General features: G+C 39.8%; 2 protein-coding genes across 5 annotated transcripts in view; one reads left to right on the top strand and one right to left on the bottom strand.

Annotated features, from left to right (window-relative positions):
- LOC119660111 (soluble guanylate cyclase 88E) overlaps positions 1-14,988 on the bottom strand; it is a 129,717-nt gene that overhangs the window by 75,962 nt on the left and 38,767 nt on the right. The window lies entirely within an intron of this gene.
- Positions 1-14,988, top strand: part of LOC119660112 — a 43,527-nt gene that overhangs the window by 10,197 nt on the left and 18,342 nt on the right. For all 3 annotated transcript variants that reach the window (XR_005250396.1, XR_005250395.1, XM_038068502.1), the window contains exon 5: positions 9,359-9,450. Coding sequence is in view for 1 of the 3 variants with exons in the window: in XM_038068502.1 (XP_037924430.1) it covers positions 9,359-9,450 (92 nt within the window). In the remaining 2 variants the exon portion in view is untranslated. The remainder of the gene's footprint in view (positions 1-9,358; positions 9,451-14,988) is intronic.

Genomic DNA, 14,988 nt, shown 5'->3' with positions numbered 1-14,988 from the left:
TAAAACAAAGCGAATCTGACAATTGGAATGAAACGAGAAGAAGCAATAGCGATACGTTATTCTTACGCTTCGTTATCCTTAAGGGGGTCATCCCGTGTGAAAGCCGTTTTTTTGCTCTTTTTTGAAAAATTATTTTAAAGGACTGGATAAAGATAGAAACGTGATATGTTTATTGATATCTCTAGTATATGTGATAAATTTTTCAGCTTGATTTCGTAGCTAATTTTCGGAATAGGTGTTAATTTATGCACCCATCTTCAAAAAAAGGTATTTTTCTGCTGCCACGCTGGAGGGCGCTGTGTTCATCTGAGGGAAAAAAACTAAACGGCATTTGAATGTGGACAATATTCCACGGTCCGCAAACTAGAATAATTAGAAAATATTAAAAGGTAAATTTTTGGTGGGCTTTTAAACTTAATTATTTGGATTTTGGTGTTTTTTTACGGCTTTTTTTATGAATAAAAAAAAAAACTACCCGTCCGATTGCAATTATCCTAGTTTGCGGACCGTAGAAATATACACTAAAGAAGCCGTGAAAATTTCAAAGAATTTGGTTGGATAGATTTTGACCTATGGTGGCAGCCGATTTTCAAGATAAGATACAGTTTCGAGAAAATTGCATTTAAAAATTTAAAGGTGATTATCAACAGTAAAATTTTACCTCACCATTAATCTGCTATACCTGGTCCATAGAGAGCACCCTCCGTTTCTTCCAAAAAAATCTTGTAAGGCCGATTGTTGCTCTCTGGTGTCAATTGTGGCTCTTTTAGCGAGGTCAGTCGATCGTCGTTCGGACCGCCAAATTCCCGCTTCATTACGGCGGTCGTTACAAACCTGATATATGTGACCAACTTGACATCCCATTGTCACTAGGATTTTGAAAAATGCCATTGAATCCTCCATTGAAAATAATTACAGCCAGTAAAGTGGCTATTTCTACGACCTTGGCCCCAGAATGAAGGTATTTAGGAGCGAAAGTTCAGATCAATGCATTTAACGACTCATTGTTATTCTGGGTCTCTGCTCCTAAACATCTGTTCAAGAGATCATCTCCTGACAAATCCTCGTAGATTGGTTTGATGACTGTTTGAACTTCTTCAGTCAAAGGTGCCTTCTCGTGGTGAAAACTATCCAGTTCTCCTTTAGCTTCCGCTTTGCGCCATTTGCACCAATTGCCCTCGCCTGCTGGACAATTTTGATGCTGAGGATTTTCGTCTGCAGAACATTTATGGAAGAAAGTTTCCCAAATTTCTTGCTTCATTCCTTCTATCGAATTTGCGTGTCGATGAATAGCTAGCCCAGAAAATGTAGTGAGGTCCTTATCAGTAAGTTTTCCAGCCCCTTTTCCAATGCTTTTGTGATTCTTCTTTGCATTTCTAAGTCGCGTTCCCATTCTTTTCTCGACATGTCTTACGTATTCCTTTTTTACTACTACGTATATTTTATTATTTGCAGAAATACCGGAGAAAATTCCAGCAAAATCCAATATACAATATACAAAACTTGTCGCAATTGGAACATCCACGTTCATGCTTGCTAAAAGTTTCTTTGCTGATGTTGATGCGAAGTCCTTTTTCTTCTCTGATAACTATCGATTCCCATGAAATACTCGTTTTTTAGTGCGAGCATGACGTTGAACGTTAAAGCGGTCTCCCTTCGTACGATCCATTTAAAAAAATCACTGAACACACAAACAGCACAATATTTACAACAAAATATAACTGAGTATAGCTTGAAAGCCTTTCAGTGCTCACTCTAGACTGGATTATCCTTTTTATTCCAAACAGCAAATAAGTTTAGACAATTGATTGGTTTTTCATCTTTTTATATTTATACCTGTGTTCAAATTTATAAAGCTCAGGTAAAAAACTAACAGGTAAAAAAAGATTCGATGCTCTTTCTCATCGAGTACTCTAGCCGCGGCTGCAAACCCCTTACCTGTTGAACCCTGTAATTTCTGAAGGACTCGGAATATCGAAAAATCCCTTTGCCCACATATTCTCCACTATATATTAGATACAATTCATGCAAAAAAAAATCGATTTCTCCAACCCGACACACGGGATGACCCCCTTAAGCCTGAATAGATGTAGTAAAATTTTACCTTCAAACTCCCTCCTATTCCGGCATCACTAGGCCAAACCATATTTCACATGCCACAAAAGTTCTACTGGATACTAAACGGAAGAGGAAAGAGCCCATAGGATAAAATCAAGTTTAATTTTGCCCGGCCCCATAGAATTCAACTTGATTTTTTTTTAGTTTTTTCTTTGCTTTGATAGTTTTTAATAGTTTCAAATGCCAGGATTTAGTTTATTTTAACTTCTGTACAGAACTGTCAGAGAATCCTTGCACAGAAATATAACAAAGGTAGCGAAAAATCACTAAAAAACGGAAGAACTAGGTTACAACGATGAAGTTTTTGAATTATTAGGGATTAAAGTACACGCACGCACTTTACGGGAATTCTTTAGAAACGCATCCTTCGCGTTAGGCAAGGAATGCTTGCAGTCATATTAAAAGGATTAAAAAATATGATAAATTCAATTAAAAAACAAGTCGGGAAACCGGAAGCTTGACGCTTCAGATATAAAAGGTTTTGTGTTTCCCTATGTGAGGAGCATAACGTAGTTCTCCATTGGCTTATAGCATTGACCCGAGATATTGAAATCGCTCACTTCACCATTGCCAGAACTGAGCGATTTAAGTATCTCGAAGGATAGGTTACTGCCATTGCTAGAACTCAGCGATTTAAATATCTCGAGTCAACGCTATCAGCCAATGGAGAACTGCGTAATGAAATTGTTTCACGCATTAATGCAACCTGGATGAAGTGGCATTCCCCAACTGGTGTTCTTTGTGATCGACGTATCAGCGCACGTCCCAAATTTAAAATTTACTGCAATGTCGTCCGTCTGCCACTCCCTATAGTTCTGAGTGTTGGCCGACTATAAAGGGCAATGAACGGCGTCTTCCGGTAATGGGGACGAAGATGTTGCATTGCACTGGTGGCATGACACGTTTCGATTACGTCTGAAATGAGAATATCCGCGATCGATATGGGTTTGCATCGATCGTGGAAAAACTGCAAGAGAGGCGTTTTCGAATTCAACAACCAGTATTGATCAGAACATCGAAAGCAATCGTACGCAACCAAAAAGCCGGCCAAAACAATGGTGGCTTAATACGCTGGATGCGGATTTAAAGGTCTCGCGATTACATCCTGGTGAGGCATGTCATAAAACAAAATGATGAAACCGATCATCACGAGCCGACCCCGCTTGTAAACTGAAGGCTGAAGAAAAAGAAAAAGATGTGAGGAGCGACGAGTGCACGACAGCTCCATGTAATATAGCTAAAAATTCCATTGCCCTCTATTCTCTAGAAAGCGATTTAAATAAATCATTTGATGGAAAGCCCTGTGTTGATAATGGTCACCCTCATACGCTTCACGCTCTGAGTTTAATATTATCAGCGAATGAAAACAATTTAACCAACATCAAATATAAAAAAGGACTAGGGAGAATTAGATTCTTCTTGAATGGAATTTTAATATTTCACTGGAATTTCAATTATTCTCGTTAATTATGACGTCAGCATCTTATTTGTATGGCTTAGAATGCTGTTAATTAGCACGGAATTGATAAGTTTGAACTGCTATAACTTTCCCACTAATAGTTGGATTTTCATGAAACTTGGCATGTGTATGCACGAGGCTGTCCTCTATGTCGGTGCAAATTTAGTACACTTAGGATGAATTTAAGGGGAGTTTTTTAGTCTATTTCTAAAAGTTGATAATATACTATTAGTAAATTTTTTGAGCAGATACCGGAATGGGACATCTCTCGAAGATTAGATTTCACATAAGTGTTTTACACAAAACCTTAAAAAGGGGTGCAGATAAATAGATTCTTCATAAATGTGACTTTAATATTCCACGCGAATGTCAATTATTCCGGGTAATTATGACGTCAGCATCTGATTTGCATGGCTTTGGAAGCAGTAAACTCGGCGAAATTGCTAAGTTTGAACTGCTATAACTTTGGCGTTAATTGCCTGATTTCCATGAAATTTAGCACATATATACGAAATATTGTCCCCTATGCTGGTACATAGGGATTTCATCTAGGCGCACCACCCTTTTTTTCGGATTTTTGGGTTGGGTAGTTTCCGAAAATGAGTCCTGTCTCACTTCAAATGCGTACATTTTGACTCATTACTCACGCACTTTGCAATTTATGCCAAAACTAATGTCAGTTTCGGAAAGTAAAAATCGAGACCTTTCATTTGATATCCTACACAACTATATCCGGTGAAAAAAAATTTTTGAATCCCCCCTTTGCATATATGGGGAGCCCCCCTTTAAACTCCACCTAAATTTATGCCACTCACTGTATGCGTGGGATTTCATAGTTCCCATCTGTCCACCAAATTTCGTTCGGATCGGTTTAGCCGTTTTGGAGAAAAATGCGTGTGACAGACAGACAGACATTGAATCGATTTTAATAAGGTTTTGTTTTACACAAATGGGCTGCTCCTAGAAACGGAATAATGTTAAGAAGTGGAGCAGGAATTCCAAATGCATAATGTGGACGATAGGTGGCATAAGATAATACGGAGATTGAAGGAAGTGATAAATGCCGGAAGCTTTGAAATGCATTACCCCTAATGAAAAAATGAATTTAATTTGAATCAATTTCAATTATTGCAATGTCACTCAGATTTTGCTCGAGCAGACCGCCTAAAGAAATCCGGAGTTGAGAATAATAAACACCTGTCGAAAAGCGGGGCTGTTGTATTTCTGACCTTTGTCACCGTTGCGGATACTATGCCCTGGTACGGTAGTGTGATATACACCTTCAGCTACCACAAGCCAATAATTTTTCAAATATGAAGGGAGCTACAATGTAGGAAATATGCATGCCCAAGTTAAAAATATAAAAGGACTTCACGTTTATCTAGAAAAGTAATGAATGGGCAAACTTTTTTGGAGGTTTGACTAGATCATCCTAATTGAGCATGCATCTCCAAATAAAGGGCATGCATCATAAAACCACCGCGAGCAGATGTTGGTTTCCCAATAAGAGACGCAACTACGGTTGGAATAATGAACTAAAATTCAGAATAATAGTACCTAATTTTCGATCCGGTTATCACGCCCAAGATAAGACGGCTAGAGAGCGACAGTTGAGAGTGATCAAGGGGAAAGAGCAGATTTATAAGGAAAACCGCAGAAATCTCAAGTCATCACCTACCGAAGCACAAGAGGGTTTTAGGGTACTCTGTTCATAGGGGGGTGTAACCCGTGTGAAAGCGCCCATAAAAATTGATTTAGAGGCGGTCCACTCAGGCAAATTACATGCCCTACTCTTTAGTTGAAAGTTATCCCCGGGTTATTCGGTTAGGAAGAGAGATGGATTGATGGAAGTAACTGCAGACGTAAATCTGCAGCAGAAAAGGGGACAACTAATGTCTAAGGTTTCATACTATACCGAATAAGGCCCTTAATGCCTCAGTGAAGTCTAGACGGGACATTTACGCTGAATTGTTCGAATAGTATATATCGAAGGGGATATTTCTCGATCATGGAAGGAAGAACACCATCTGACTGGCAAGAAAATATCACTGTTCCATAGAGAGGACTGGGAAGACCCAGAGGAATGCGTGGCGGGATATATGGAAGTCTTCTACACCGATGGCTCAAAAACAGAAGAGGGTTCTGGAGCCGGAGTCTACCTCTCGAATAAAAACGAGAAGTGGGCTTTTCCTTTGGGACAATATGCCACGGTTTTTCAAGCCGAAGTTTAAGCGATCCTAAGGGTGGCAAACTGGGTGATTGACGAGCGGTTGAAGGGCAGGCGCATCGCAATCTGCAGTGACAGTCAAGCTGCACTGAGGGCATTGAGCAGTCCTTTGAACACCTCGAGAAACGTTCAGGAATGCAGAACCCGTTTGAACTCTATGTCTAGATTCAATACGGTGGAACTACTCTGGGTACCTGGTCACTGCGGCATAGAGGGAAATGAAATCTCGGACGCTTTAGCGAAAGAGGGGTCAATCTCCCCTATGCCGGGACCGGAGCCAGCAATTGGGGTATCAGTAGCATTGGCTAAATCTGTTTTCAAAAACTGGGAACAAGTTTCCCATAATGACAGGTGGCAAAGCCTAAATGCTGCTCGACACACCAAACTTTTCCTGCCAGAACCCAACATACGTACCGCAAAGTTTATCCTGTCGAAAAGCAGGAGGACTTGCAGGTGTATTGTGGGCATTCTGACAGGCCATAATTCACTAGCTGGGCATATGTTCAGAATAGGAATTACCGAAGATGATACGTGTCCCTCCTGTAATGAGGAAGCGGAATCCACGGAGCATTTCCTATGTGAATGCCCCGCCTATGGACGCATCAGGCATCAGATCTTTGGTGCCGATGTTCTCCAATTGCGACGGGTAGCATCACATCCACTAACGGAAATCCTGCGATACGTGAACGAATCCGGAATATTCCGTTAGACGGGGGACGCGAGTACAATGGGCCAACACGGCCTGAGTGCTCAGAATCTGTAGCTTCTCCCCACCATCCACACACACACACACACACGCCACTGTTCCAATATGGAAAAAGAAAGGTAGCCCAGCAGAATGTTCAAATTACCGTCCGATCCGGTTACTTCCCATACCATGAAGATTTTTGAACGCATTCTTGACAACCGTATTCGCGAAATCGTTGAAATAACCGTGAATCAAGCCGGATTTGTCAAGAACTGTGGAACTACTGACGCAATACACGCTGCGCGGTTACTCATGGAGAAACACCGTGAGAAGCATCGTCCTCTTTACATTGCCTTTCTGGATCTTGAGAAAACGTTTGACCGTGTACCTCACGAACTCACCAGAAGAACTCGTGCGCTGGGTTCAATTGCTCTACCACGATCCGAAAAGTAAAGTTCGAAGTATAACGGGTGTATCAAAACCGCTTTGTGTCTCTGTTGGTGTTCATCAAGGAAGTGCCCTCTCACCACTCCTCTTTGTTCTTGTTATGGACACCGTCACACGGGATATCCAACGTCCAGCGCCCTACACACTGCTTTATGCAGATGATGTTTTCCTAGCATCTGATAGCAAAAATGATCTCGAGCAACTTGTTCAAAAATGGAATGATCGCCTCATGCAACACGGTCTCAGATTGAATTTAAACAAAACTGAATTTTTGACGACCGATCCCCATGAAACAGGCACAATCACTGTCAGCGGAAGTGATCTGCCCAGAACTGAGCGATTTAAATACCTCGGGTCAACGCTATCAGCCAATGGAGAGCTGCGTTATGAAATTGCTTCACGCATTAACGCAACCTGGATGAAATGGCGTTCCACAACTGGTGTCCTTTGTGATCGACGTATCAACGAACGTCTCAAATCTAAAATTTACCGCAATGTCGTCCGTCCAGTCGCTCTCTATGGTTCTGAGTTTCTGAGTGTTGGCCGATTATAAAAGACAATGAACGCGTCTTGCGGTAATGTAGACGAAGATGCTACGTTGAACTAGTGGCGTCACACGTTTAGATCACATCCGAAATTAGGATATCCGCGATCGTTATGGGGTTGCACCGATCGTGGAAAAGTTGCGAGAGAGGCGTCTTCGATGGTATGGTCACGCAATTCGTGCAAACGAGAATTCACTTGCCAAGATTGGCCTGAACACCGAAGTCGATGGTAAACGACCAAAAGGCAGACCTAAGCAACGGTGGCTTGATACGCTGGATGGGGATTTGAAAGCCTCGAGATTGCACCCAGATCAGGCATTCGATAGAGCCAAATGGCGAAGCCGATCACGACGAGCCGACCCCGCTTGTGAACGGGACAAAGGCTGAAGAAAAAAAGATGGAAACGACATTAGGTACTGCTGCCTAAAGTTAGCATGCAAGTTATTCTGCTGTAGGACCCAGGATGGAGATGGATATCTATAATAGAATGCTCCCGGTTATTGGTGCCAATAATGCTATCAAATTGGTTATTGATTTGCCCGGTAATGCAATTCAAGAGTAGTGTTAGCAAATATTGGTACTGATGTCCTTATATGCGAGAAATGCATTTAATTCACCCAATTAGAGCCTAATGCGGCATAGTTGTAAGTTAAGTACAATCCTGCTATATATAACTCGAGCTAGAAGAAGGGCACTACATATGTTATGCAACATAAACTGCGTATAGCCTACAGAGGGACAGAATTGAGTGTGTGTTCCGCCTTCAGAACCACCTTATATGATGTTGCATCCTGCATATTAGCTTCATATGGCAGAGAAGATGACGAACATATGTGGAGAAGTTGCCTCTCTTTTACTACGGTCGAAGGACGCCGAACGGGTGAGATCTATAAGTATGTAGTAACAGTAACATAGGAATAGTAATCAAAGGGTCGGTGCACCCATAGATTGATACTTATTATCAAGAAAATGAAAAGAAAACGTAGTGAAGTAATTTATAATATCGTCCAGTTTTTTACATGGTACAGCCAATACTAATTTAGATATAAATTCCACAATTTGCCTGATTTTCCAAGCTGTCATGGAGACTTGGAAGATCCGAACGATATTTTCCCAGTGCGAAGTAACCTACAGCTGATTTTCTGATATTGGAAAATTTAATGGGAGAACGGTTGAGCTGCAACCAACTCCAAGATTGGATCTATATAACAAAAAGTGAGAAAAATAAAAGGGACCCCTCCCGGAAGATGGGAGGTCTAGCTAGAGTGATCTCCATCCAATTTGTAATACCGAATCGTGATTGCACGATGCTGGGAATGTGGGGAGGTGAGGGTTTATTTAAGTGAGTAAAAATCCCAAAAATTGTCGTGCCCAAGTCAGTATCTTTTAAAGAATTCCACCTGCTTTTTTTAGAAAAGGCAGATAAGATAGATAAGTAGAGGACCATGAAACTATTATACAAAGAAAAAAATACCAAAAGAGTCAATTCTAATGCTTTCTCTAAGATAGAGGGAATTCAATATTTTTTATTTATTTCGGAAAATAAATTGGAAATTTATCTTATATCCATTCTAACAACCCAAACTCTCCATCTGCATAAAAGACCATACAGATAATAAGGAAAGTTTGATCTAAGTCAATCAATCATTAACAAAGCAGTAGTTCAAAAACTTTACCTTAGCGAAAATTGTATTATAGAGAACTAGTATAGAAAAAGCATATTATGTTAAAGTAGGTTAGATGACGCGATAGGATCCACGAGTAACTTAGATAGAGCTCCAAAACCTTTCATATTGAAGCCTACTACCTTCTCCTATCTAATTTGTTATTGATGCTAAAGCTCATTTTAACAGTAACCACTTTTCTACTTCCAGATATCCTTCACGCTATGGACTATACCTGAAGGATTGGCCAAATGCGGTGGTTCCTCAAGAATATGAACCTGAAGATAAGCCTTTATTCGCTGGTAAGGAAGTATAAAAATCAAACATTTCAGATGGACATCACGCACATATGAAAATTTAACTTTCTATACAAATTTATGAAAAAAAATTCTGTCTCGTAAAATATTCATAGATGTAAAAAGTAATAATAACTAATATAAAAGGAGAAATAACGAATGAATATCGAAGGTAGACGTAGTAGTGAGAGTAGATAAGATTATTTAGAAGAATACGAATTTACATCGGAACAGCAAGATAGGTGTAGAGGGCAACATACTCTCACAATTAGAAATTGGTTTCCAACAATGGAATTTTTTCAAATCCAACAATATTGTTTGAGACGTGGACTTTTTTCAATTATTTAGAATGAATCATCATCAGTTGGGCTTTTTTTCTCCACGACCTTAAACTAATAAATATTTAACAAGGATATTGCGTGAAGCTTTAACAACATTTCACAAAATTTTCAAAAAATGAGTTCTTTTTGTTGGTCCAAAAGTCAGTTTAACGAAATTATTCATTTTTTCAAATTCTCATCAAATCATTTGTTTAAATTGCGAACAAAAAAACTAAGCTTGTATTTACATAGGTAAAAAGACGTCGGTGCTACCATTACCATCTCAGCTAATTGTAATGTGAATGCGCTCAAACTTTATTGTTGTGAAAACAATTTTAAAAAATTTAGTGTTATTCAAACGACATTTAGGACTGATTTAACAATGGAATTCTTGTAAATGCAAGCTTGTTTTCAAATTTTGCACATAAAATTCGACTTGTTAACATTCTGTTCAAATTCTGATTATACTTCGCATTTATTTTACAACACAATTGAGAACATATAACAATTCCGAATAGCCAAATAAAAAATTAACAAGCATTTTAGGCGAAGCTACAACAATCACAAAATTTAGATATCACATGTTGTAAAAATTTCTTGATTTTCTGTTAATTGTCTTATTCGGAAGCATAATCTCTAGAGTATTCATCGTTAAATGTGAAACCTGTACACAACATCAATTTCAAAATGGAAACATACTTTACTATTAGCTTATACCATTTCTTGTTCTTATATTAATAATTTATTCCCAAATTTCTTTTGTTTTAAATAAAATGAAATATTTTTAAATAAGAAAGGAGGCGTTTCTTTTAATTTTTGTATTTTGAAAAAGGGTACTCCTCTTGACAATGAAATGTGAAATGTGAAATGTTCATCTCAAACCTAACATTCATCCACTTTAAATCGCTGATTAATATGTTTCTTTAAATTTGAAAATATCGAATCTTCATTTCCTATTTTGTAATTAATTGCTTCCATATAAAAAATAATATCTTAATATTTGCTGTCCATTTCTAAAAGCTGCCTTGCTCTATTCAAACATAAATACAAATAGTTTACGGCTTAAATAATTCTATTTAGTTCTATAGTTTGTATATCATTAATGCGTAATCGACTGATGATTTCAGTTAAATACAAATTGGACTAATAGTCGCCCTATCTGAAAAAGTGATTTGGCTACCTAAGAAATAAATATACGGTATAAATTTTTGGAGAACCTACAAATGCAGAACAATTAACACACTAACCACTAAACATAATTTACATCGTATATTATCATGTGAGATAATGTCACACATTTTGGAACTCTTGGCAGTCTTCTTGAGGTAGGTGCTTAATTTTATAATATAATACTTTTAAAATGCAAAATATCTAATGATTCAATGAAAAGGAACATTTTATCAAATGCAAAAATATAACCACAACCATAAAATCAAACTACTCTCATAGTACTTTTTTACCGAAAGATCAATTCGTCCACGATTTTCATCTTGAATAATTATTCTTTCCATACTTTTGTTATTTTGTTACTGATTTTCACTTGTTTGGAGAAACACTTCTACTCAATTCGTCCCAAGAATTGATTTATCTTTGAAATGCTCCAGTAATTATTTAAAATATTTGGCACAGATTCGGAAGCAGATGATTCAAAATAGGTTTGTGGCCAAGGACCAGCTCCTGAGAAATTATTCAGCAATTATATGTGGGTCGACTAATACAGGTCGTTTAAGGGGGTCATCCGGTGTGAAAGTCGTTTTTGTCGTTTTCTTTGGGATTTTTTTTAATAAACTGAATAAAATGCAAATGTAAATTTTTCACCATATATTTATTAATATCTTGAGCATACGCAACAATTTTTCGACCGATATCATCGCTTATTATTGAAGTACAGGGCAACCCCCATTTGCGCTACTACACTGGAGGGCACTCTGTTCGTCTTAGAGAAAAAAATGAAGCCATTTTAACGTGTGGACTATACTACGGTTCACAAAGTAGAGCTATTAAAAAACATTGAAAGGTAAATTTTTGGTGCCTTATTTATAATAATTTAAATTATTTTTTTTTGTGAATTTTAGTTTTTTCCCGCTTTCTTTCGTGTATAAAAAAACGACCCGATGAACCACAATTATCCTAGTTTGTGAACTGTAGAAATATGTTCTGAATCGTGAAAATTTCAGTATTTCTTTGGATAGATTTTGGGCTAAGGTGGCATCCGATTTTCAACATACAATTGCGAGAAAAACGCATTTCAAAATTAGTCCATAAATATTCGGTTTCTTCAAAAAACACATGTAAGGCCTTGGCTACAATTGTCGCTCTTTTAGCGAAGTCATTCAAATGTCGTTTGGACTGTTAAATTCGAGGTTCATTACGGCCATCGACAAAACCTTCCAAACGACTCCGAATATCGAAAAATCACTTTGCCCAAATATTCCACACTATATTCGGATACAAATCGATTTCTCGGATCCGACACAAGGAATGACCACCGACATCGGAATTCTCGGAATGGGATATCTGGAATCAGTGCTGTTCTACTCAAACTTGTAGGTTATCTTGTTTTTCATAGATTTTTTCGCGAACCTGCTTCAGACTTTTGCCTTCCAGGATATTAAGGTTTAAAACAGCTTGCATTTCTTCATTTAAAATGTCAAACTTATAATCCAAATAACAAATAACACCTTGAAAGAAATTGTGTACTTTCTTCATATAAAATGTTCTTTCATCATCATCAACAGCGCAACAACCGGTATCCGGTCTAGGCCTGCCTTAATAAGGAACTCCAGACATCCCGGTTTTGCGCCGAGGTCCACCAATTCGATATCCCTAAAACTTGTCTGGCGTCCTGACCTACGCCATCGCTCCATCTTAGGCAGGGTCTGCCTCGTCTTCTTTTTCTACCATCGATATTGCCCTTATAGACTTTCCGGGCGGGATCATCCTCATCCATACGGATTAAGTGATCCGCCCACCGTAACCTATTGAGCCGGATTTTATCCACAACCGGACGGTCATGGTATCGCTCATAGATTTCGTCATTGTGTAGGCTACGGAATCGTCCATCCTCATGTAGGGGGCCAAAAATTCTTTGGAGGATTCTTCACTCGAACGCGGCCAAGAGTTCGCAATTTTTCTTGCTAAGAACCCAAGTTTCCGAGGAATACATGAGGACTGGCAAGATCATAGTCTTGTACAGTAAGAGCTTTGACCCTATGGTGAGACGTTTCGAGCGGAACAGTCTTTGTAAGCTGAAATAGGCTCTGTTGGTTGACAACAACCGTGCGCGGATTTCATCATCGTAGTTGTTATCGGTTGTGATTTTCGACCCTAGATAGGAGAAATTGTCAACGGTCTCAAAGTTGTATTCTCCTATCCTTATTCTTGTTCGTGTTTGACCAGTGCGGTTTGATGTTGTTGGTTGATTCGTCTTCGGTGCTGACATTGCCACCATATATTTTGTCTTGCCTTCATTGATGCGCAGCCCAAGATCTCGCACCGCCTGCTCGATCTCGATGAAAGCAGTTTGTACGTCTCGAGTGGTTCTTCCCATGATGTCGATATCGTCAGCATAGGCCAGTAGTTGGGTGGACTGGAAGAGGATCGTACCTCTTGCATTTACCTCAGCATCAGGGATCACTTTCTTAAGGGCCAGGTTAAAGAGGACGCATGATAGCGCATCTCCTTGTCGTAGACCGTTGTTGATGCCGAATGGTCTTGAGAGTGATCCTGCTGCTTTTATCTGGCCTCGCACATTGGTCAGGGTCAGCCTAGTCAGTCTTATTAATTTCATCGGGATACCGAATTCTCTCATGGCCGTGTACGGTTTTATCCTGGCTATGCTATCATAGGCGACTTTAAAGTCGATGAATAGATGGTGCAACTGTTGTCTATATTCCAACAGTTTTTCCATCGCCTGCCGCAGAGAGAAAATCTGATCTGTTGCTGATTTGCCTGGAGTGAAGCCTCTTTGGTATGGGCCAATGATGTTCTGGGCGTATGGGGCTATCCGGCCTAGCAACATAGTGGAGAATATCTTATAGATGGTACTCAGCAACGTGATACCTCTATAATTGCTGCACTGTGTGATATCTCCTTTTTTATGTATGAGACAGATTATGCCTCGTTGCCAATCGTCAGGCATTGATTCGCTGTCCCATACCTTGAGCACAAGTTGATGAACCACTTGGTGTAACTGGTCGCCTCCATATTTAACCAATTCGGCTGTAATTCCATCGGCTCCTGGGGATTTATGATTTTTTAGTCGATGAATTGTTTCTCCTAAACTTGGTGGTGGCAGTATTTGTCCGTCGTCTTCAGTTGGCTCGGAACTCGCCGATGTTCTAGTTGTTCAGTAGCTCATCAAAGTACTCAACCCATCGCTCTAATATGCCCATTCTGTCGGAAATCAGTTTCCCTCTTTGTCTCGGCAGGATGAGCATCTAGGTGTATAAGGCTTCATCCTGCTGACTTGTTGGTAAAACTTCCGCGCCTGGTGCGGTTGCTCCCTGTACTTTTCTAGTTCATAGACTTGTTGGTTCTCCCAGGCTTCCTTTTTCCGTCTGTGAAGTCGCTTCTCTGCTCGACGGAGTTCGTGATAAGTCTCTGCGCGTGCCCGCGTTCTTTGAGAATGCAACATTACTCGGTGTGCGGCATTCTTCCGTTCCGTTGCTAACTTACATTCATCGTCAAACCAGCCGTTCCGACTCCTTTTGCGGCTGGGGCCAAGTATGCTTGAGACCGTATCCATGATAACGTTCTTCAGGTGATTGTGAAGATCATTTGTTGATGCTTCATCTCCAGGTCCTCTGTTGACTGCGGTTATTGCGGCATCCATTTCCCTCTTATAGGTGTCGCGGAGGGTTGTGTTGTGGATGGCTTCAGTGTTCACTCTCACCTGATTGTCAGAGGGGATTCTAGGTGGTATTGTTATTCGAGCTCGGAGCACCATGCCAACGAGATAGTGATGCGAGTCTATATTGGTCCCCCTATATGTTCTGACATTCATCAAGGCTGAGAAGTGGCGGCGTTCGATCAACACGTGGTCAATTTGGTTGAAAGTGGTCCCGTCTGGAGAGGCCCACGTATGTTTGTGGACCACTTTCCGCGGAAACCAGGTACTTCCAACAACCATTCCGTGTGACCCTGCTAATTGAATAGTTCGCAGTCCGTTATCATTTGTTTTTTCGTGTAAGCTATGGGAGCCAACGTATCGCCTGAATACTGA

Source organism: Hermetia illucens, chromosome 6, assembly GCF_905115235.1.
Source record: "Hermetia illucens chromosome 6, iHerIll2.2.curated.20191125, whole genome shotgun sequence".
In the NCBI taxonomy this organism is placed as follows: Eukaryota; Metazoa; Arthropoda; class Insecta; order Diptera; family Stratiomyidae; genus Hermetia; species Hermetia illucens.
This window is presented reverse-complemented; position numbering and strand designations above follow the sequence as displayed.